The sequence below is a fragment of the Lissotriton helveticus genome, chromosome 1_1, assembly GCF_964261635.1.
Source record: "Lissotriton helveticus chromosome 1_1, aLisHel1.1, whole genome shotgun sequence".
NCBI lineage: Eukaryota > Metazoa > Chordata > Amphibia > Caudata > Salamandridae > Lissotriton > Lissotriton helveticus.
Genome location: NC_136057.1, coordinates 1,290,830,458 through 1,290,855,250, shown reverse-complemented (window position 1 = coordinate 1,290,855,250; position 24,793 = coordinate 1,290,830,458). Strand labels below are relative to the sequence as shown.

Below are 24,793 nucleotides of genomic sequence, written 5' to 3'. Positions count from 1 at the left end.
CTCCCAACTGATTTGTGATTGTCTTTGACAGGTGATCTGTGTGGCTGGTCTCACTGGTCCCTCGGACAAGCCGGCTTTCTTTTCAATGGTTTATTTGTTTCAGTTTTGAATATTTTAAACTAACATCTTCATTACAAAGTCGGACTTAACCAAAACTAGTTGCCAAATGGGGAAATCACAAGGGATGTGGCAATGCCGCATACCTGTGCATCTGGGCTGCATCTGCATTTGCTCCAACTTTCTGTGCCCAAAGTTACGCTGGCTGTACAGATATGGCCTGTTTTGTAACATTAATCACTTGGGTGCACATTTTAACCTGACCTATATCATAGGGGCATTCCATTGAAGGCACTAGTTTGTATCTGTACTGAGAACAGTGCATTTTGTTGTAATTGAGTGCACTGTGGGCACTCAGTAAATAGTATGTCATGATAGTTATATGTGCAGGATTTTTGGCAGGGCCTCTGAGATTTTCCACATGGACATTTCCACCAGCTGAAAACTGAATACGTTTCCTGCTGGCAAAAGGGGTACAACTTTGAAATAGTTTTGGTAATTGGATGTAGTTACATTCAATGACACCATATCTCCTTATTCTAAGGTGCCACACGGTGTCTCACTTATATTCCAAAATCCTGGTATCAGCAATGCCTATGGCACCAGTAATTTTTGGATATGGGTATATTGATGTAGAATTCCCTGAACAGCTGTAATTAGGGTTTTATGTATTTTAGGAAAAAGGTATTTAAGCCTTTGAACACATTACATAACTATGAGCTTTGTTCAGTGGTAGTAATGTAACAAATGAAGTTGTATAAATTATTATCAAAAACCTTTGCGCTGAAGATCAAACTTCTCTGACTAAACACTGCTAGAGGGACTCCAGACTGAGCACTTAATTTTATTTTATTTGATTTGTATATTTATACAGCGCACGAATGCCCAGGGGCATATTGGTGCTAGAGTCAGTAGGACAGAGTGAGGTTGGTATGGGATACAAGCTACATCAGATGGCAAAAAGCCCGGTTTTCAGTGCTCTTTTAAAAAACATAAGCAATATGCTACTCTTTATCGAGATTGGAATAAGGTTCCAGGTCTTAACTGTCCCTAACAGGAAGCTTCTTTCACCCCATGGACCTGCTTGAACTTAGGTGTTTGTAGAGGCTTTGTATAAGCTGATCTTAAACATCTAGCCGGATATACCATTTCAGGTAAGTCCTCAAAAACTGGGGCCCTATGCTGCAAAGAGCTTTAAAGGCCAAGCATTGGGATTTAAATTTGATTCTTTTGTTCACTGGAAGCCAGTGGAGGGCTCTTAATCCGTGGGAGACTGGCTTGAACCTAGGGATATCCAGTACTAATCTGGCTGCTGCATTCTGCAATCACTGCAGTTTTGCTACTACTAAATACCTTTTGTGAGTACCGAAAGTCGTAAAGTTAGGATTTTGCCTCAGTTTTGTAGTAGTAAAGTTAGGAGTCCTAACTTTACTACTACTAAATGCCTTCTGTGAACACCAAAAGTAGTAAGTTTAGGATTTTCTCTCTGATTAGTTCTGTGAATCGGCCCCCAGGTCTCTGAATAAAAGACAAGGCCAAAATGATGTCTGACTAATTTGATATCATGCAAGTTTGTGAGTCTTAGGAGTGAGACTTGTTAATACAGAGGGAGAAAATACACACAAAATCTATAAGACCCAGATAATTAATTTATTTATTTGTAAATTCCAGTTTTATATAGCGCAAACTCGACCCAAAGGTATTGGAGTTCTTTATATGAGCACCAGTCACGTAACACAAGAACACATTCAATTTTTGTTAGGCACGGGGAAATTAAGTGATTTGCTCAAAATTACAGGATGTGGAGTCAACCCCAAGGCTCTAACCTTAGTTTCCCAGCTCCAAGGTCGGCAGTCTAGCCATCAGACCACATCCTCTCTCCTCTCTATTCATGATGTATGGATTAAGCCTGGGTGGAGTTCGCAGAGTTCCGCTATGTGGAACTCCCCAAAGTGCAACAAAAAACCTCTGCCTCGCTACCCGGAGCTCCACAAGTGGCGGAGTCCATTAGATGAATGCCGTTTGCAGTGATTTTCTGCGCCAGGTGCTTGTCCGCTCAGTGCCATCATCGTGAATGGAACCATGCACAGCCCAAGCAGGTGCTGCTTCCTTTCTGCCACTCGAGTAGATTTTTTACTCGAGCGGCAGCTTTCTCAACGCAAACTGACTTTTTCTGAACTCAAGCGGTCGCAAGCATATGCAACCACTCGCAATGAGAAATCTGACCGCCCGAGTTGAGAAATCTCTCCGGGAGGCTGATTTTTGATGCTCACACTTGCCAACTTGACGTTGACGATTGTGAATGAGGAACAATCTCGCCAGGAGGAGGATTTTTTGCTCGCACTCGCCAACTTGGCATTGACGAACGAGAGTGAGGAATAAAACTCAGCTCCAGGCACAAACTCTGTGAGAGGAGCAGAGTTCACTGCCCAGACTTAGTATGTATGCAGTACAATTAGGGTTACAAGGGGAGGGAAGTCCAATAATTTTTATTTCTTCAATTTTTAATGATACTGTATACACTGTGAACACAATACTAGTCCTGCACTGAAGACTCATCTTGTTTTTGGCATGAACTATGTTTTTTTGTATGCATTATTAGAAAAGGTTTATGTAAATGAAAAAAGTAAAAATTTCTACACAAGAGACAACTTTATAGTATGTGGAATGATAAGTATGGGGAGGATATCACAGAGAAAAGAGCACATTTCCATGTATGATACCTGTTAACAACAAAGAAGCGTGTAATCATGATTTACTGATGATGAGAATTTAGCAATGAAATTCTTTATTCTGCCCATGTTTTAATATAACGTGATGCCTTTACCGTGCCCATCCTGTACCATAAAAATTGATCAATTTTTTCAGGGTTGTGCAACTTCAGATATAGATTCTCTACTTCCATTAAAACCATCCAATAAGCTTCTGAGAGCATAAAATACTATGTCAAATGTATTGCTTGATGTAGGCCAAGGGAGTATACCGCTTGGTAGACTTGGAACAAAAGGGCCCTATTCACAAATATAAACTTAGACCTGAAGTCTAACTTTAGACCTGAAGCCTAAGTTTAGACCTAAAGTCTAACGTTAGACCTGAAGTCTAAGGGCCTGATTCACAAAGGTAAACTTAGACCTGAAGTCTAAGGGCCTGATTCACAAATGTAAACTAGTTAAACGTTTGGTCCAAGTTAGACTTTTGGTCTAAACTTAGAAAAAAACGTCTAACTTTACTATTAGTAAAGTTATACTTTAGGTCTCAACGTAGAATTCAGGTCTAAACTTAGACTTTTGGTGTAAGTTTACCCTAGTGAATCAGGTCCTAAGTTTATATCTGAAGTCGGGAGGCGCTCCTGGTTACAATACTGAAGCCGGGTAAGCCTCACGATGAGTGCAGCTCATATAGACCACTGTCGCTGCTGAATGTCGATACCAAACTGTTCGCCAAGGTCTTGGCCACCCGTTTAGCGCTCCTTGCAGATTGTCTGGTAGCCCCGGAGCAAGTTGGATTTATCCCTGGTAGGAACCTAGTCTACAATATACGTACGGTCCTGGGCATGATTCAGCATGTGAGACAAGATAGGAAAGCACTGGCTGTATTCCTCGATATGGAAAAAGCTTTCAACTCGGTGGAGTGGCCTTTCATGCGTATGGTACTGCAGCACATGGGTCTAGGGCAGCCGTTTCTGCAGATGATGGGGGCACTATATCATGATCCGCGGGCTTGGCTCTGCATGGGAGACCTAGTCTCGGACTCTTTTCCCATCAGTAGAGGTACTAGGCAAGGGGGCCCTCTATCGCCCCTCCTATATGCACTGGTGGCTGAACCGCTGGCGTGTGCTCTGCGAGAATACCACGGTAATGAGGGCATAGGATTCCCCAGCTATAAGATCATAGTGTCGATGTACGCAGATGACACCCTGCTGTATGTACGCGACCCTGATAAAAACCTATCATCGGTGCTCAGGGAGGTGGTTCGTTTTGGGGCTCTCTCTGGCTTGAAGGTCAATTGAACCAAATCGCTGGCTTTTCCACTGACACTGATCACTCAGCCAACACCGATGGAATACCCGCTTCAGTGGACCACAGATTCGGTCCGTTATCTGGGGATTCAGTTATACACGGATGCGGAAATCCTCCTTAGAGCTAACTATGGCACTGCTGTCAGTAAATTAAAAGACGACGTAATAACCTGGATTAAGCTTCCTTTGTCCTTAATGGGACGCATATCTATAATGAAAATGGTGGTACTCCCCAGATTTTTGTTTCTGTTCATGAACATCCCGATTGTTCTCCCCAAATCATTCTTCGCACGGCTGCAACAGCAGATGACCAAACTGGCCTGGCGGGCGGACAGCCACGTGTCCAGTGGACGATACTCACTATGCCTTATTCTATGGGGGGGCTCGGAGCCCCGGATCTGGAGGCATATTACCGTGTAGCTCAGGCATCACATCTACACACTCGGCTACATGGGGACCGGAACATACCGCATGTCCGCATGGAGACTCTCTTTGCAAGCCCTAACTCACTCCCACATATGATCTTCCAACCGCTTGATCGCAGAACTGGCCTATTAGACTCTGTAACAGCCACAAATCATGCATGGCATAGTCTCTTACAGATGCAAAACGGCGCTCTGTTGTACTCACCGGAGATGCCAGTAGACTGGGCCAGATGGCTGCCCCCGCTCAAGGAGAAGGGAGTAGTTACTGCCTTACAGAAATTGAACATAAAAACGGCTGGTGACCTATTCATTGATGGGGTTGCAAAGACATGGGAGCAAGCCCTGGGGACCTGTGACATGCCCCCCCTTCTGACACGATACCAGTACCACAGGGTGCGCCTCGCTCTCAGTGACCTGCTGGGTGGGGACATGGCAGAGCCCCCTGAGGTTCCTGAGCTCACATATGTCCTTAAAACTGCTTCTCCCCGGAAACTGTTGTCCAATCTATACAAACTAACGCAAGCGAGCACACAACAAACATACACTAAGGCATGCTTAGCATGGCAGACTGATTTAGACACTGTACTGGACGATGACACGTGGCGATTTTGCTGTACTAATACTAAGAAAGTATCACTCAATGGTCGACATAGACTGGCTCACTTCAAATTTCTGAATCTGGTGTACTACACACCAGCTAGACTCTGCAGATATGGCTTGAGGGATTCTGCTCATTGCGAGAGGTGCAGCGCCCCGGATGCAGACTTCCTACACCTCGCTTGGCAGTGCCCTGGCATCTGGGACTTTTGGGGGAAAATATTCGCTGACATTAGCGAGCTGACGGAGGTTGTCATCACACCTGATTCCCTGATGGCCTTATTAGGATACACCAAGAAGCTGCCAAGGGCGATCAGATGTCTGGTAGACATGGGCCTGCCGGGTGCTGGCTTGTCGCTGGATGAGAGGCCCATTGCCCACTCCTGAGCACTGGGCGCACGACATGCTCTATTGCTGCACTCAATCTGAAAATTATAGTGAGCTACAGCCCCCCACAATCAGAACTAAGAACTTCTGGGGCCTGTACCAAATATACTTGGAGATCAGAGAGGGAACCGAGGGGGCCACAGAGTGATGGTGCACTGTGTGCGATAAAGACAGAAGTGACTGGGCTGGGGCTCAAGGGGTTGCCTTTACATTGCTGTTGCGGATTGTGCAGAAGGTCCCCTAACAGAAGTATAATCTGCAATTATGGTGAAGCGCCGCCTGCCCTGCTAAGGGTTGTTGGCTAAATTGCTGTGTATATACTTATTGGAAGGATGCAATGATGCAATGCAAGCAGAGGAAGTCAGCGATGTCAGATGGGGGGGAGGGGAGATTCTGCATGGGATTGATTTTTTATATTGATGTTCTCAATGTAAATGCAATAAAGAAATTTAAAAAAAAGTTTATATCTGAAGTCTAACTTTAGAACAGAAGTTTAAGTTTCGACCTGAAGTTTAAGTTTAGAACTGAAGTCTAAGTTTAGACTTCAGTTCTAAAGTTAGACTTCTTTTCTAAAATTAGACTTTAGTTCTAATCTTAGACTTCAGGTCTAAAAATAGACTTTAAATCTAAACTTAGATATCAAGTCCAAATTTAGACTTTAAATCTAAACTTAGACTTCAGGTGTAACCTTGAACTTCAGGTCTAAGTATTCCTTTGTAAATCTGTCCCAAATAGTCTAAACATAACCTGTGGAAACTATGTTTGTGACTCTCAGTTTATGAAGTACATGTCTACCTAAGTTCTTCTGACAGCACATTTAATATCTATTAGCCTTCATCTGTGTTCTAAATACTACACCCAAAGGCAAAACACATAATGATTATAAACGACCCAATCAATTTTCAGAAGAAAAAATAAGATTACATGTGACCTACCACGCTTTTGCTCAAAGTAAGGCCTCCCCACATGACAATTCCAGATACTCCCAATGCAGCACTTTCGCCAACAGTATTCACAAGGTCCTCCTAGGAAGGAAATGCACTGACATTTAAATAAATGGAAATGGCAATGTATCATTAAAGATTCAATCTATTCCAGAATCACATTGCCATCTGTTAGATCTACTGCTTTATAATTTAGGAGAAATAATGATGTTAATTCATCACACTACCAGATGTTTTGGTGTATCATAGTTTACTAGACATGTTTTCTTTATTTCAGGATTATACTGTAGCATGTGCTGGGTTCGGTAGTCTAATTATGGAGCAAGCACCAGACTGTTCTTTCTATTGTTGCCTAGGAGGCAAGGATAAAAACCACTCCCTTCAGTGGCACAGCCTTTAACATTTGTATTTATTTATTTATTTATGCAATTTTTTATAGCACAGACATGGCCTGAAGGCATAAGAGCACTTTATAACAGTAGCATGATACAAGGGTACAGCTAGTTAGAGTAATAATATTTACATTCAGACATATTACATCAGTAACTACCCAGGACAAAAGAAGTCGTCGGACAGGGATGTACATGGTTCAAGCATTGGTTAAGATGGTGGGGACATACAATGAAGGTAGTTTGGATCCACTGGATACAGTACTTAGATATGGTCACGGGTGATTAACCCTGGTGTCTGTCAAATAGGAGGAACTTGAGGTCCTTTTTGAAGGTGACTATGCAGGTTGTTAGTCGATTGAAGGGAGGTAAGGAGTTTCAGATTCTTGTAGCAAAAGTGGGGCAAGTACCTATAAGAATGGCCCCTGGCAGAGCAGAATAGGTTACATTCTTGTTAGCTTGAGCCTGTGGAGTTATCTCCAGGATATGCAAGTTATGGATAGACTAGAGAGTGATCATAATCCTCTATCGGCCAAAATATCCTATTGGGATTCACCAGTAGCATTAATCAGGGCGACTGATGCTGTTATTCCAGTGGACGTCGTTATCACTAATGATATGCGTCACGTCCGCTGGGCTAAGGTTGCGGTCGACCAGGAGAACGTTGATTTTATAGCTGGTAAGCTCACGCAGGCAATAAATGATATGAAGGAAGCACTGGCAGTGGAGTGCCCAACCGCTAACAATGAATATGCAACCAGGATTCACGTGGCTTTCTTTAAGGACCTACGTACAGTCTTTATAAAGCCCTCCCAAAAAAGTGGTCCTTGTATACAAGTTTCTCCACGCTGGTATTCAGCAGACTGCAGGCAGGCTCGCTTGGAGCTAGGCAGAGCCCTTAAAAATGGTTCGAGTTTAGATGTTTGTGTAGCTAGGGCAGCGTATAAATCAGACATTTTTAAATCCAAGCGCCTGTGGGATGAGCAGAGGTGGGCAGACTTGCTGGAAGCAGGACATCACGAAGATCCTCGAAAGTTCTGGAACACCTACAGGAGAGGTGTGGATAGCAACTCTGATAAACCTCTGAATTGGGTCCCACAGGATAAATGGGTACCCCACTTCAAACCGCAGTTTGCGAAGGCAACAGGGCAAGACTCTCCTGTTGAGGTGTCCTGTACGCCCTTTTTGGAAGACCCCTTTACCTTGGGGGACGTTCAGCTGGCATTGGATAACGTTGTTCCTGGTAGAGCGCCAGGAATTGACGGTATCCCTGCTGATCTATTCCTACAAGATAGAGATTCGTGGGGAGCATATATATTATTATTGCCAAATGCAGTGGCAAGGGGACTACCGGTCCCTAAATCATGGAAAGGGGCTGAAATAATCCCTGTTTACAAGAAGGGGGACAGATCCCTGCCTGGAAACTATCGACCAATTAGTTTGATCGACACTACCCAGAAGATCATAGGTAGGCTTATTTTAAATAAGGTCCTGGTTTGGGAAAGGGAGTACAGCATGTTGTCCCACTTGCAGGCTGGCTTCAGAAGTTGCGTTAGCACGGTCGACCACATTATGCATTTCACTATGTTATATTGGAAGACTGTTCTAATTGGCAAAGGCAGCCTTTATGCCGCCTTTATAGATTTAAGGGCGGCATTTGATTTGGTCCCTCGCCACACATTATGGAAAGTACTCACTGAGATGGGAATGCCAGGGGATCTTTTGTCTTTGATAGTTAGGCTCCACCAGGAGAACTTTGCCCAGATAAGGTGGGGTAGTCCTGGCAATGTTACACCACAGTTCCCTGTAGAAACAGGAGTCCGTAAGGGATGTGTCCTGGCGCCAACATTATTTTCTTTATATATAAACGACGTTGCAAAATTTTTAATTGATTCTAATGTTGATGCTCCTATTCTTGCTGGAGGTAAAATCCCAATATTAATGTTTGCGGACGATTGTCTTATAGTTTCGAAGACCCCGAGCGGGTTACAGAAGGCTCTGACAACTTTCGAGGACTTCTGTGCCGCCCGTCGCCTGGAAGTTAATGTTCTTAAATCTAAGTACATGTCTTTTAATGCACCCAAAGTAAGTAGGGGTACTGTACATATGAGTTCCGGCCCTCTTGAGAAGGTTGAGGCATTCAGCTACCTGGGTATCTGTATTCAACAGGATCTCTCCTGGAGACAACAGATTGATTTGGCCACCCTGAAGCATCGACAATTATCAGGGGCTTTGACAGTAGAGCATTCTAGGTCTCTGACTAGACCAGTAAGTCTGGTGCTAGAGGTTTACAATGGTAAGGTAGTTAGCTCTACTTTGTATGGTGTGGAAATGTGGGGAAGTGTAAAGTTAAGGGGGATGACTGTCTCTGAAAACACATTTCTTAGAAAACTTATAAGGCTACCTCAAAGCACCCCATTGTATCCTCTGTTCTATGATTTGGGTTTTACATCTATAGCCCTAATCGCATCTTTGCGCCCAATACTATACTTGCGGCGAATTTGGTCCACACCGGAACTGGAAACATACACTAGAGGGCTGATGGATGTGATTAAAAGTGTGTGATTAAAAGTGATGGCTCCCGGAAAGTCAAATGGTTGGGTCATATTCAAAATCTTCTGAAGGAATTAGGATTAGGTGAATTGTGGAAGGATCCATTGCATGCCAGGTTCCCACTGGATCAGGCACCGACTTATTAGTAGTGCCGATATTACGAATATGAGTTTACTGAAGAGTGAGAATGGAGTTTGACAATTATGGCAAGTCGACATCTGGGCAAATTCTACCTTTAAAGCGAGATGATACCAGGATAGTATTTTTAATAGTAGAATTCATCAGAATAATTATATAGGTTATTTCCTAGAGATACAGCATTGTTGTTCATGTTCTGATATCGAACAGATATGAGTAGGAATTAGCTGGCTTTGTCAGATGAGTTATTCACAGAAATTGTGTTGACTATATTTGATAAACATCACATAGTTATTAAATATTAGTTTAATATAGCAATTGAGTGACTTTTGCACTGTTGGGCACGAGCCTTTGGGCCAGGGCTAAAGGTACCATTGTGTCATTCCAGATACAGACTCAACCTTTAAATTTCCATTATTGAGAGATCAAATAGAAATGAAGAATTACTGACTATAGGTAAATCAAAAAATCATATATTCTTTTATATTGATGAGTAGTTAACTTGATTAAAACCCGAATGTTTTGTAAATGAGACACCGGGATTCACTAAGCTAACAAATTGTTTGAACCACATGTCACAATTTATGGGAACTATGTTCTTTTCACTTAGGTGGTGATTTTATATTAAAATAAATAATTAATTTCCTGATAATATGTACTGTAACTAACTTATTCTGGAAAAAGTGTTGTATACTATGTTTTTTTTATTTTCTTGGTTTGCAGCCCTGAGGAAGTTGATTAGGCATATGATTAATGCCCAACGAAACACGTGTTGGCTGCAGAGTGTTTTTTGAACTGTGGATTAAAGTGGATCGATATCATGAGTACTTGGGAATTCTGGTGTATTACTTGGAGTGGAATATAAATGGACTTGTAATTATAATTACAGCGTACTGAACTCTGAATCAAGGATATTTACTTGAGTGCTCATTGAGAAATTTTGACTCCAATCAAGTTGCTGGTCTATGCTTCCACACCATCGGACTTCTGCGACGTGTTTTTCCACTTCTGCCAGACTATCATCACAAGACTCTGGTCCAGACATTGGTGATCAGTAGACTGGACTTCTGCAATGGCCTGTTCATCTCGGCCAATGAGGAACAACTTAATCGTTTGCAAGTAGTCCAGAACACCGCAGCAAGACTGGTACTCAATGCCTTGCCTAGAACCCCCACCCGCCCGCTTTTGGACAGCCTTCACTGGCTGCCTGTTCGGCAGGGGGTTAAATACAAAATCTGATGTACCATACACAAATGCCTCTTAGGTACAGGCCCTAAATACCTACTAGACAAGTTCATCCCTTACAATCCTGGACGTTCCCTGCGTTCAAGCAACCAGCAATTGCTTCAGGTCCCCAGGATTAAGAGGGTAAGACAGGGAGGGCGTGCCCTCTCCTACAAAGGTCCCATTCTTTGGAACTCACTTCCACTTGCCCTAAAGACCAACTTAAATTTTCAATCCTGTACGAAGATCCATAAAACACATCTATACTCGACACCATAGTTCGCTGGTAGTTTTACTATTCAGTCATCAGTTTGGCATCTGCACCTATGCGCAAGCGCGAGATAACCCTATGGGGGTCGATTCCTGCGCTATATAAGAAAATAAATAAATAAATGTAGGTAATTATTCTGTAAAAAATACCGAATCAGTAAGATTCGGTATTTACAGAATCGGCAATACCGATTCGGTATTTGCCATTCATTCCTATGGGCCTGGAGACCATAGCAATGAATGTCAATTACCGAATCCGTAATTACCGATTCAATAAAAACTGAAAAATTGAAGGGTGGCAGGGTGTCACTTTGACACCCTGTTGCACCCCTGAATAGTGCTGGTGTGCACATGTGGCATACATACATGCCCTAAGGGCATGTATGTCTGTCACATGGCACAGGTGTAAATGCACATTTATGCATTTACATTACATAGGAATTCCTTATTTACCATCAACTAATAGTTGGTGGTAAATAACGAATCCTTTGAGCCCAAAAGCACTGTTTGGAATGCTTCCTACATTTTATTTACCGATTCAGTACATACCGAATCGGTAAATGAGGATTTGGTAAATACCATATCGGTAAATACCGATTCGTTATTTACCGAATTGGTAAATGTGCCCCCTACACAGGATAAGGCTTTTACCGGTCGGTAACGGCCGATTTCGGCCGTTACCGACCGGTAAAAGCCTACCTACATCTGACCCAAGGTATCCATGCCAAATTTGTGTCCTTTTTTCCCCAACATCATTGGGATTCTAAAGGTACCCAGGGTTTGTAGACTTCCTTTGAGGGGACCCAGAAATTAGCCAAAATAAAGCAAAATGTTTTTTTTTGTTGGAAAAATGCAAAAAAGGGGCTACAGATGAAAGCGTCTTTTTTTTCCCTGCAAATGGTATCAAAAAGGTGTTCTGGTGCTGAAATCACCATCTTCCCAGCTTTCAGGGACAAGCAGACTTTTGTCAGAAAACCAACATTTTTTACGCAGTTTTGCCATTTTTCTGGGACATTGTATATTTTTGCTATTTTTTTGTGCTTTCAACCTCCTTCCAGTTAATGGTAGAAATGGATATAAAAGCAATAATAGATCCAAGAAAGCTATACATTTTGGAAAAGTAAACAAAAATCTGAATGCAGAAATGGGTCATTTGTGTAGATCTTTCAAGGTTTCCTTATAGAAACTAACAGTTAAATATAGGAAAAATTGAAAATTAGTTGAAAAAACAGTCTTTCGTATCAACATTTTCACATGTAACTTCTTCTAATTCTGACAACTCTTTGAAAGCAATATACCGTTACATCCGCTGGACCTTAATGGTTGTGGGGATATATAGGACTTGTAGGTTCACCAAGAACCCGACGAACCCAGAGCCAAAAACTGAGCAGCAACTTGCAATGGTTTTTCTATTATGTACCGGGTATGTAGCAATTATTCTTGAAAAATGTATACAAAGAAAAATCGGTATGAAAGACACCTATGTATTGCTGAAATGGGAACAAAATATAGAGTTTAGAAACAGTAGATCTTTGCACATTTTCGAAATTGGGAATATTCATACTAGCATGAGCATTATTAATCATTTTTCAAAATTATTTCTTTTTTACACATTGTCTTTCATTTGGAAGGCAGAATGCATCGAAAGTCAATAGGTAATAACAGTTTCTTTACAAATCTGAATTACCCTAAGTCTCCCGATAACAATGGTACCTCAATTGTGTGGGTAGGCTTAGTGCCCACATAAGGAAACGGCTTACAACGCAATGTGAACACACCACATTTTCACAATGAAAAATTATCCTGTTTTTGCAAAGTGCATAGCTGTAGTTTTTTAACCTAGCTCTGCCGGCACTTAGGGAAACCTAGCAAACCTATACATTTTTGAAAAATAGACACCAAAGGTAATTCAGGATGGGGTGACTTGACTGCCTCTCACCAGGTTCTGTTACCCAGAATCCCTTGCAAGCCTAGAAATTTGTAAAAAAAAACACATTTTCCTCACATTTATGGGGTGGAAAGTTCTGGAACCTGTGTGGAGCCACAAATTTCAACCCACCCCGCATTCCCCAAAGTCTTCCGAGAAAAATGGTACCTCACTTATGTGGGTAGGCCTAGTGGCCGCAAGAAGAAACGCAATGCGGACACACCAAAATTTCACATCGAAAATTGACCCTTTTTTGGCAAAGTACCTAGTTGTAGTTTTTGAACCCTAGCTCTGCCGGCACCTAGGGAAACCTAACAAACTGTTATAACTTACGTGTTGCCATTACTCTCCCCTAGCTGTCTCTTCCCTACTGCTCACCCAGAATGAGTGCTGGTGTGCTTGATGGTGTTTGGAATGATGTATGTGTGTGATGTCACGGAATGCTTGGGCGTCTGGTGATGTGTGGAGTGTCAGTTGGTGGATGCAGGCTGAGCAGCAGAGAGGCTGCTCCTGGCGGGGTTTTGCTATCTTCTACTTACCTTCTTGGAACTTAACCTGGAACTAAGCTCAAATAAACTTATCCTGTTTTGTATACCTGGCTCAAGGATCTCTGTTCATTACACAAACCAATACATTTTGGAAAACTAGACACCCAGGGGAATCCAGGCTGGGGGGACTTGACTGGCTCACACCAGCTTCTGTTACCCAGAATCCCTTGCAAACCTATAAAATTGTCAAAAAAACTAATTTTCCTTACATTTCTGTGGTGGAAAGTTCTGGAATCGGCATGGATTCACAAATTTCCGCCCACCTCACATTCCCCAAAGTCTTCCGAGAAAAACTGTACCTCACTTGTGTGGGTAGGCCTAGTGCTGGTGACAGGAAATGGTGCAAAACGCAACATGGACAAACTACATTTTCACAGAGAAAAATGACTCTTTTTATGGCAAAGAGCTTGCTGTCGTTTTTTAACCCTAGCTCTGCCAGCACCTAGGGAAACCTAGCAAACCTATATGTTTTTGAAAACTAGACATGCAGGGGAATCCGGGATGGGGTGACTTGACTGCCTCTCACCAGGTTCTGTTACCCAGAATTCCTTGCAAACCTAAAAGATAGTTTAAAAAAAACACATTTCCTCATATTTCTGTGGTAGAAAGTTCTGGAATCTGCGTGGATCCACACATTTCCACACACCCTGCATTACCCAAAGTCTTCCGAGAAAAACTGTACCTCACTTGTGTGGGTAGGCCTAGTGTCCGTGACAGGAAACGGTGCAAAACGCAAAATGGACAAACTACAATTTCACAGTGAAAAATTACTCTTTTTTGGCAAAGTGCCTAGCTGTAGTTTTTTAACCCTAGCTCTGCCGGCACCTAGGGACACCTAGAAGCCCTATAAATTTTTTAAAACTAGGCAACCAGGGGTATACAGGATGGGGCGACTTGACTGTCTCTCACCAGGTTCTGTTACCATGAATCCCTTGCAAACCAAAGAAACTGTCAAAAAAATAAATTTTCATCATATTTCTGTGGTGGAAAGTTCTGGAATTTACTTGGATCCACAAATGTCCATGCACCCTGCGTTTCATAAAGTCTTCAGAGAAAAATGGTACCTCACTTATGTGGGTAGGCCTAGTGCCCGTGACAGGAAACAGAGCAAAATGCAATGTTGACGCACCACAATTTCACAGTGAGAAATGACAGTTTTTTGGCAAAGTGCCTAGCTGTAGTTTTTTAACCCTAGCTCTGACGGCACCTAGGGAAACCTAGAAGCCCTGTACATTTTTGAAAACTAGGCAACCAGGGGTATACAGGATGGGGCGACTTGACTGTCTCTCACCAGGTTCTGTTACCCAGAATCCCTTGCAAACCTAAAGAATTGTCACAAAAAAAATATCCTCATATTTTTGTGTGCGGAAAGTTCGGGAATCTGTGTGTATCCACAAATTTCCACTCACATCGTGTTCCCAAAAGGCTTCTGAGAAAAATGGTACCTCACTTGCATGGGCGGGTCAAGGACTCGTGACAGGCAAGGGCCCAAATCCTATTGAGGCAACATCACAATGACCTATCACAAAACAACCTGGTTTTGCAAGGGGTGTCCCATGAGTTTTTGGTCCTGGGCTCAGCGGCCATCTAAGGAAACCTGTCAAACCCACACATTTCTAAAAACTAGACACCTGGGGGAGTCCAGCGAGGTATGGCTTGTGTGGGTCTCCTAATGTTTTCCTATCCAAAATCCCCTGCAAACCTCAAATTTACCTGAAAAAAAACACTTTTTCCTCAAATTTCTGTGTGGGAAAGATCTGGCATTTACGTTGGTCCACAAATTTCCTCCCACCCAATGTTTCCCCAGGTCTCCCGATAAAAATTATACCTCACTCGCATGGGTGGGTCAAGTACCCGCGACAGGCAAGGGCCCAAAACCTATTGAGGCGACATCAAAATTACCTATCACAAAACAACCTGGTTTTGCAAGGGGTGTCCCATGAGATTTTGGCCTTGGGCTTGGCGACCATCCAGGGAAATCTACCAAACCCACACATTTCTGAAAACTAGACACCTCGGGGGAATCCAGCGATGTTTTGCTTGTGTGGGTCCCCCAACGTTTTCCTACCCAGGATCCCCTGCAAACCTCAAATTTGGCTGAAAAAAAATCAGTTTTTCCATACATTTGTGCATGGGATTACCGTGCCGGCACAAATGTCCTACCACCCAGCGTTCCCCTTACTCTGCCGAGTAAAATGATACCTCACTTGTGTGGGTGCGCCAAAGGCCTGTGACTAGGAAAAGCCCAAAACTTAGGGATTTAGAGTATAGTGTTGAGAATTCTATGCGCTACATTTTTTAAAAATATATCTTTAGCCAGTACTGCTTTGGACACCCATACAGGTGAGGTATCATTTTACTCTGGAGAACAAGGGGAACGCTGGGAAGTAGGACATTTGTTCCAGACTAGTGATTCCACACAAAAATATGTGGAAATGTTTTTTGCAGCTAAATTTGTGGTTTGCAGGGGATTCTGCGTATGGAAAAGTTGGGGGATACATGCATACCCCAATGGACTCCCCAGGGTGTCTAGTTTTCAGAAACATGTGGGTTTGGTAGGTTTCCCTAAATGGTGGCAAGCCTGGGGCCAGAAAACCAGGTGCCGAACCCCAAAACCAGGTAGTTTTGTTCTAGTTCATTTTGAAGTCTCCACAATACGATTTGGGCCCTTTCCTGTTTCAGCCACTTTGCCTACCCACACAAGTGAGGTACCATTTTTATCGGGAGACCGGAGGAAAACCCTGGGTGGTAGGAAATTTGTGTATCCACGTAGATTCCAGAACTTTCCTACACAGAAATTTGAGAAAAAAAGTGATATTTTGAGCTAATTTTGAGGTTTGCAGGGGATTCTGAGTAATAAAATGTTAGGATAACCTCACAAGCCATACCTTGCTGGATTCCCCCAAGTGCCGAGTTTTCAGAAATGTTTGGGTTTGGTAGGTTTACTATGATGGCCGCCAAGCCCAGGGGCAAAAACCTAGGTGACTCCCCTTGAAAAACCAGGTTGTTTTGATGTCTCCTCAATACATATTGGGCCCTTACCTGTCGCGGGTACTTGAACCACCCATGCGATTGAGGTTTTTGGCCCCGGGCTTGGCGGCCATCTTTGGAAACCTACCAAACCCACACATTTCAGAAAACTAGACACTCAGGGGAGTCTAGCCAGGTATGGCTTGCGTGGGTCCCCCAACGTTTTTCTACCCAGAATCCCCTGCAAACCTCAAACTTAGCTGAAAAAAACCACTCTTTTCTCAAATTTCTGTGTAGGAAAGTTCTGGAAAAGACATGGATCCACAAATGTTCTACCACCCAGTGTTCCCCCAGGTCTCACGATAAAAATGGTACCTCACTCACATGGGTGGGTCAAGTACCCGCGACAGGCAAGGGCCCAAAACATATTGAGGAAACATCAAAATTACCTATCACAAACCAACCTGGATTTGCAAGGGGGTCACCTGGGTTTTTGGCCCCTGGTTCGGCGACCATCTATGTAAATGTTGTAGTTAGATCTGGATTGATGACAAGGTGTAGCCAAGTGGTATTATCATGTAGAGGTTTATTTGTAATCCATAGGTTACTCCATAGTTGATCTTATGAAGGTATCTTAGTTGATAAAGGGAATTCCACCAGGAGCTGCATGACTGCTGCTCAGCCCACTCTCTCCAACTGTCATTCTCTCTCACAAGCAAGCACTCTCCACATTCCATTTACACTGTCATCAGGTATTCTAATATTCTACACACAACTCATTCATCCTTGCTGAGTAGCTGTCTGAGAGAATGTATTAAGATGAATTAGATTACTACAGTAATCCTACCAAACCCAGACATTTCTGAAAACTAGTCACCCAGGGGAGCCCAGCAAGGTATGGCGTGCATGGGTCCCCTAACATTTTCCTACCCAGAATCCCCTGCAAACCTCAAATTTAGCTGAAAAAATACATCTTTTTCTCATATTTCTGTGTGGGAAAGTTCTGGAATATATGTGGATCCACAAATGTTCTACCACTCAGTGTTCCCCCAAGCCTCCCAATAAAAATGGTACCTTACTTGTGGGTAGGTCAAGTACCCGAGACAGGCAAGGGCCCAAAACGTATTGAGGAGACATCAAAATGACCTATCACAAAACAACCTGGATTTGCAAGGGGGGGTCACCTGGGTTTTTGGCCACAGGCTCGACAGCCATCTTGGGAAGATTCCAAACCCACACATTTCTGAAAAGTAGACACCGGGGGAAGACCAGCGAGGTATGGCTTGCCCAGAATCTCCTGCAAACCAAATTTAGCTGAAAAAAGCTTTTTTTCTCAAATTTCTGTGTGGTAAAGTTCTGGAATCTCCGTGGACCCACAAATTTCCTTCCACCCAACGTCCCGATCTCCCAATAAACATGATACCTTGCTTGAGTGGGTAGGTAAAGTGGCTGAAACAGGATATGGCCCAAATCCTTATTGTGGAGACTTCAAAATTACCTATAACAAAACTACCTGGTTTTGGGGGGGGGCACCTGGTTTTTCGGCCCCGGGCTCGCCGCCATCTAGGGAAACCTACCAAGGCTACACGTTTCTGGAAACTAGGCACCCTGGGGAGTTCAATGAGATATGGCTTGCGTGCATCCCCAAACTTTTCCCTACCCAGAATCCCCTGCAAACCTCAACTTTTGCTAAGAAAACACATTTTCCACATATTTATGCATGGAATCACCATGCTGGCACAAATGTCTTACCACCCAGCATTCCCCTTGTTCTCCCGAGTAAAATGATACCTTATTTGCGTGGGTGTCCAAAGCAGAATTGGGTAAAAACATATTTTTAAACAATTGTAGCGCTTAGAATTCCCAGTGCTATTCTCTAAATCCCTTTGTTTTGTGCTCTTCCTAGCCACAAGCCTTTGGCCCACCCACACAAGTGAGGTATCATTTTACTCGGGTGAACAAGGGGAACGCTGGGGGGTAGGATCTTTATGCCGGCACGGTGATCTCACCCACAAATGTATGGAAAAAGGGATTTTTTTCAGTTAAATTTAAGGTGTCATGGACTGTCCTAGACTATGTGGGGAACACAGTCAGGGAATTTGGCAAGGACTAGGAAATGGGTAGAAAAATTACACAGAAGAGGAGTTCAGCATTGCCCAGGATCATACAGGGAGTCAGAGGAGAAAAAGGGATCCAAGTGAGCAAGATGGGTAAGCCTCAGAAAGGAAGGGCACTCACAAGGCAATTTAGCATTCAGAATACACCCAGCACGAATGTGCAAGACACATATATGAAACAACATTAACAATAGAATGGGGGTGTGGAGTAAAGCACTCAGGAGCCCCCACACGGTAAGACTGAAGCTCAGTTAGTTCTTCATCCACAATTTCTGTTACAGATACTGACTGCAAATACCCACATGTAGGATATGCATGCAAAGGCAGGGTCTGTGGAGCTTATACCTAAGGTGATGTTGTAAATGCAACTCAAAGACAATACTTACAGTGAACAAGAAACACCACTTAGGTAGTCAGCTGTGCCCTCGGATCCTGGCGATCAAACAGGAACACGCAAGGCAGTAACAGCAACAGGGTAGAACTAAACACAAGCACAATAGACAAGGAGCTAGCAAGGAGGAGTGCTTAACAGGAAAGGAAGGAAATCACAGGGCACACCTGGCAGAAAGCAGGTAACAAACATACAAGGCAACAGAAGCAAGACAGCAGAATAGAAAGACAGCAAACTAGGAACCGGAACCAAGGAATTGGGAAGGAAGGCACGGACTGGAAAGGGATATACAGAAGGGGAGGCTACAAGGGTATACTAGAATAGTGCAGGTTAAGGAATCAAGAAAACAAAGTAGCATAGAAGGCAGTGCTGGGGAAGGAACACAAATTAAGCTAAAGCTCAGGAGTCAAGGCAACACTGCAAACAATTCCGGTTCGGGAGCAGGGAATTACCAAAGCTTCAGGAGACAAGGTAGCACCAGGCAGTGCTAGTTCAAGAAACAGGACATAGCTACAGTTCAGGAGTCAAGGAGTCAAGAGAGCACTGCAAATAGTGCAAATCAGGAACAAGAAATAGCTGAAGCCCAGGTACAGGAACAAAGAATAACTATAGCTCAGGAACTCAGGAAACAAGAGCACTGCATGCAGTGCTAATTCAGGTTCAAGGAATAGCTATAGCTCAGGAACTAAGGAAACAAGGAAGCACTGCAAGCAGTGCTAATTCAGAAGGGAAACTGCTGCAGATCAGGAACAAGGAATACTAAGGCTCAGGTGTCAGGGTAGCACTGAAGACAGTGCTAATTCAGGAACAAGGAAAACAGCAGCAGGTCAGGAACAAGGCATAACTAAAGCTCCGGAAACATTGGAAACAAGGATAACAAAAGCTCAGGGAGCACTGGAAACAAGGAGCAGTCTCACCAGTAAACAGCTACAATGACCATCCTTGGCCTGAAGGGAGCTGGGGCTTATAAGAGCTCACAGTAATCACTTGCAGCAGGTGTGAGCAGGCTAGCGGCAGCCAGCCACAGGTGAGACGAATCCCCCCACCCATCCTTGGCCTGCAGGGGTAGAGACAAAGCAGTGAGCAGGGAATTCTGGGTAATGGAGTTTCAGGCATGAGTAGGCTGGCATCAAGTATTAACAGGCTGGCTTTCACAAATGGATGTCAGTTCTCAATAATTGTCCAAATGGCTGGAAGTCAGGATATGCATGCAGGGGATTATCTGGAAGCATATTAGAACACTGGAGAGTCCCACAGTTCAGTCCCCTGGTGGTGGACACGAGAACACAGGGATCGAATGGTGACATAAGGTGTCAGGGGGTTCTGGGTAGGAAAACGTTGGGGGACCCATGCAAGCCATACCTCGCTGGACTCCCCCGGGTGTCTAGTTTTCAGAAATGTTTGGGTTTGGTAGTTTTCCAAGAAGGCAGCTGAGCCCAGGGACAAAAACCCAGGTGACCCCCTTTTCAAAACCAGGTTGTTTTGTGATAGGTCATTTTGATGTCGCCTCAATAGGTTTTGAGCCCTTGCTTGTCTCGGGTTCTTGACCCACCCACGCAAGTGAGGTATCATTTTTATCGGGAGGACTTGGGGAAGGCTGGATGGGAGGAAATTTGAGGGTCCACGTAGATTTCAGAACTTTCCCACACAGAAATTTGAGAAAAAAATACTTTTTTTCTGCTAAATTTCAGGTTTTCAGGTGATTCTGGGTAGGAAAATGTCAGGGGATCCATGCAAGCCATACTTCGATGGACTCCCGCGGGTGTCTAGTTTTCAGAAATGAGTGGGTTTGGTAGGTTTCCCTAGATGGCCGCCAAGCCTGGGGCCAAAATCTCATGGGACCCCCATTGCAAAACCAGGTTGTTTTGTGCTAGGAGATTTTGATGTCGCCTCAATAGGTTTTGGGCCCTTGCCTGTCGCGGGTACTTGACCCACCCACGTGAGTGAGGTATCATTTTTATCGGTAGACCTGGGGGAACGCGGTGTGGGAGCAAATTTGTGGATCCACGTAGATTCCAGAACTTTCCCACACAGAAATTTGAGAAGAAAGTGAATTTTGGAGCTAAAATTGAGGTTTTTAGGGGATTCTGGGTAGGAAAACGCTGGGGGAATCACACAGTTCTACCTCGCTGGACTCCCCTGGGTGTCTAGTTTTCTGAAATGAGTGGGTTTGGTAGGTTTCCCTAGATGGCCGCCAAGCCCGAGGCCAAAAATTCATGGGACCCTCCTTGCAAAACCAGGTTGTTTTGTGATAGGTAGTTTTGATGTTGCCTCAATAGGTTTTGGGTCCTTGCCTGTCACGGGCACTAGGTCTATCCACGCAAGAGAGGTACCATTTTTCTTGGAAGACTTTGGGGAACGCGGGGTGGGTGAAATTTTGTGGACCCACGCAGATTCCAGAACTTTCCACCACAGAAATGTGAAGAAAATGTGTTTTTTTGGACAGTCAAGTCACCCCATCCGGGATTCCTCTGGGTGTCTAGTTTTCAAAAATGTATGGGGTTGCTAGGTTTCCCTAGGTGCCAACAGAGCTAGGGTTCATAATCTCAGCTAGGCACTTTGCAAAAAACGGGTCAGTTTTCACTGTGAAAATGTGATGTGTCCACGTTGGGTTTTGGGCGGTTTCCTGTCACGGGCACTAGGCCAACCCACGCAGGGAAGGTACCATTTTTTTGGAAGACTTTGGAGAACACTGTGTGGGTGGAATTTTGTGGAAAAGGCAAAGGATCTGAACCCCGATTAAAAAAACAAAGGAAATGATCCCTACAATGATACCCAGAAATTGTCTAAATTCATCATTGACCTATCAGAGCATGTGAAACAGTCAATCAGCACTATGGAAGGCAGATTAGAAAAAATTGAACTAGACCTGGAGAAAGTTGTAAGAAATCAGAACCTAATGATGCATAAGGAGAAAACGTGTGAAAAGGACTCTTTGTGCCCGTTAAAAGTAACAAAAGGCATAAAACCAAATTCCCTAGCAGCATTTGACCATAAGATACTTGCCATAGATATTTGCCAATACTTTTCCAGCGATGATTCCGGCAAGTATTTCCCCCACAGTATCGCCGGAAGCGTGAAATCTCCGTCTTCGGTTTCCACCAATAACCAATAAATAGTCGCCAACTCCTTCCTTTTGCTCGGTTGCTGCTTCAATATAAACTCTAACTCGTTTTGTTCCCCTATTTTTGTTAGTGGGTCAGTAAACCAGCTCTGTAACTGTGCATATTTAAACCTAGAGAGGGGGAAATTTGTAAGCTGATTGCAGCTCCCCCAAGAAATAAGCTCGCCATCACTTGTTATTTGGTCCCATTGTTTAAGACCCCCCTCTAATAGAGGTTTGGCCAGACTGTCTTTTTTCCATTCTCGGGAGCCGGGGCTGTCCCAAATAGGAGCTAAAAAGCTATGATAAGGAATTTGCAGGGCTCTTCTCACACTGTACCAGGTCTCGGCAAACCCCCTCAGGATCTTCAGCCTAACCTTTTTGAAAAATGTGGGGTCTGCGTACTTACAAATAAACCCCTCATTCCAGCCTGGTTCTAGATACGCTATTGTGTACCACAGCCCTCCTATCGTGGTGGGATTAGGCGAGTTCAAAAGATATTTTCCATGAATAAAAAAGTAGATCTGGCAAAGCTATTCCTCCTTTCTCAACCCTTCTTCGCAATTTCTTCCAAGCTATCCTTGGTCCTTTACTTGCCCAGATGAACGATCCTTAGTTCCCTTGTATGTTTTTCATCCAGCCTGTATTAAAGGGTAAGGGTATTGCATCAAAAAGAAAGGTCAACTTAGGAAGAATTACCATTTTGACCAAATTGCATCTTCCAAAGATCGATAATTGAAGATGAGACCAGGATTTCAAAAGATTTGTGATCTCTTTTTGAAGTTTGTCGAAGTTGAGTTTTGCTGCCTTGCCGATATCATGAGATATCATGACCCCCAAGTACCTGATCTCATCTTTTCCGGATTCGCCCTCGATATTCCAGGACATGACTTCGGACTTATCTTCATTAATCGCATAACCTGAGACACTCCCGAAGTCAGTCGTTAAAGCCATCAAACGAGGCCAGCTTGTCCTTATTTTTGTCAAGAAAATCACAATATCGTCAGCATATAGCCCCTGTTTTTTCTCCCAATCAGCAAACTTAAAGAGTTGAATTCCTGGTTCCTCTCTGATCTTTTTTACCAGTGGCTCTACGTATAGAATAAAGAGCAGAGGCGATAGAGGGCATCCCTGCCTGGTACCTCTGGATATCTTCTCTAGTTGTGATAAAGAGCCATTCACCAGAATCAGAGCTTGAGGAGCTTCGTAAAGACAGGCAAGAGCATTACAGAAGTTTGTACCCAGGTTCAAAGATGTAGCAACTTCTTTCAGATACACCCAGCTCACCCGGTCAAAAGCCTAGGTGGCATCCAAGGCCACCAAGGCAAAAGGGAGATGATAGGTGGACGCCTGGTCTATTGCGGCAATCAGTGAGAAGGTCAGATCTTTCAGAAAACTTCCCTGGATAAAACCCTTCTGATCTTCATGGATTAGATCAGCCATCAACCCATTTAATCTATCCCCCAGTATCTTTGTATAGATATGGTAATCGCTGTGTAGCAATGAAATGGGGCGATATGAATCGCATTTTTTAGAGCATTTTCCCGGGTTCAAAATCAACGCTATTTTGGCTTCCTTCCAAGAGGCCGGCAGAACCATATGCTTTATGAAAAACTCATTAAAAAGTTTTACTAGGATAGGCGCTAAAGTATCAGCCAAAACTTTATAAACCTCTTGCGGAATGTCATCTGGCCCAGGGGCCTTCTCTTTTTTTTAATGAGCCAATATATTGCTCACTTCTTGAACCTTTATTTCTTCACTAAGAAGATCTGCTTTATCCTTTATCAGTGGCTTGCCCATACCCGGTCCTACCCATCTACTAAGAGCATCTTTAGAATGCATAAGATCTTCCTGGTAAACTCCACAAAAGTCGCTTGATCCCTTCATTATCAACTACCAAGCTTCCTGTCTGATCACATGCTATTTCCTCCACCCTATTTCTTAGTTGTTCTTTTTTTGCCTTCCACTCTAGATGTTTACCACAGCCCTCGCTATATTCAAAATGTGCCATTTTACTGGCTTCCCATCTCGTTTTCACCCACTCCTGCATAACCATAGATAAACTGCCTTTCGCCTGGAGCAGCTCTCAGAGCCACCTATCCCTCACCTCCTCATCCAGGCTAGGATCGGTTAGTCTTTCTTCCAAGGAGCAGATCTTCTCCTCTTGAAGGAACACTTCCTTATAATAGCTCCTCCTTTTTTCTGCCGCTAATGCCCCCAGCCTACCTCTAAGGTACGCCTTATAGGCAACATATGCAACCCCTGGTGTCCCTGATCCCCAGTTAATCTCAAACAATTCTTCTGTGTCTTTTTTAAGGAGTTGTACCACCTCCTCTTCCAATAAGATTGTGTGGGCAAGAGTCCAACTAGACTGGACCCCTGCCTCTCTAATCTCCAATGTAAGCATTACCGCTGAGTGGTCTGACAAATGGGCTCCTATGTGCCCAACGTTTTGTACTTCATCCTTAACTCTACAGGCTACCAAAAATTCTAGACTGGTGTCTGTATTTTTTGTTAAAGAAAGTAAAGCCTTTCTTATCCCCAACCTTACATCTTTAGATATCCAACAGCCCTAATTGTTCCATCATTTGTTTAATTAACCTGGACACGTTAGGGTTGATCTGGGCTCTATAGATCTGTCTAATTCACTATTCAGCAGTACATTAAAATCACCAGCCAGAATAATTGGGTCAGGTGAATTTTGAAGCTCAGCCATAAGACCCTGCAAGGGAGCT

At 43.6% G+C, this 24,793-nt stretch overlaps 1 protein-coding gene across 1 annotated transcript in view; it reads right to left on the bottom strand.

Annotated features, from left to right (window-relative positions):
- Positions 1-24,793, bottom strand: part of LOC144772694 (hyaluronidase-5-like) — a 464,090-nt gene that overhangs the window by 63,384 nt on the left and 375,913 nt on the right. Inside the window, exon 3 of the mRNA XM_078657176.1 lies at positions 6,420-6,509. Within this exon, the coding sequence (XP_078513302.1) occupies positions 6,420-6,509 (90 nt within the window). The remainder of the gene's footprint in view (positions 1-6,419; positions 6,510-24,793) is intronic.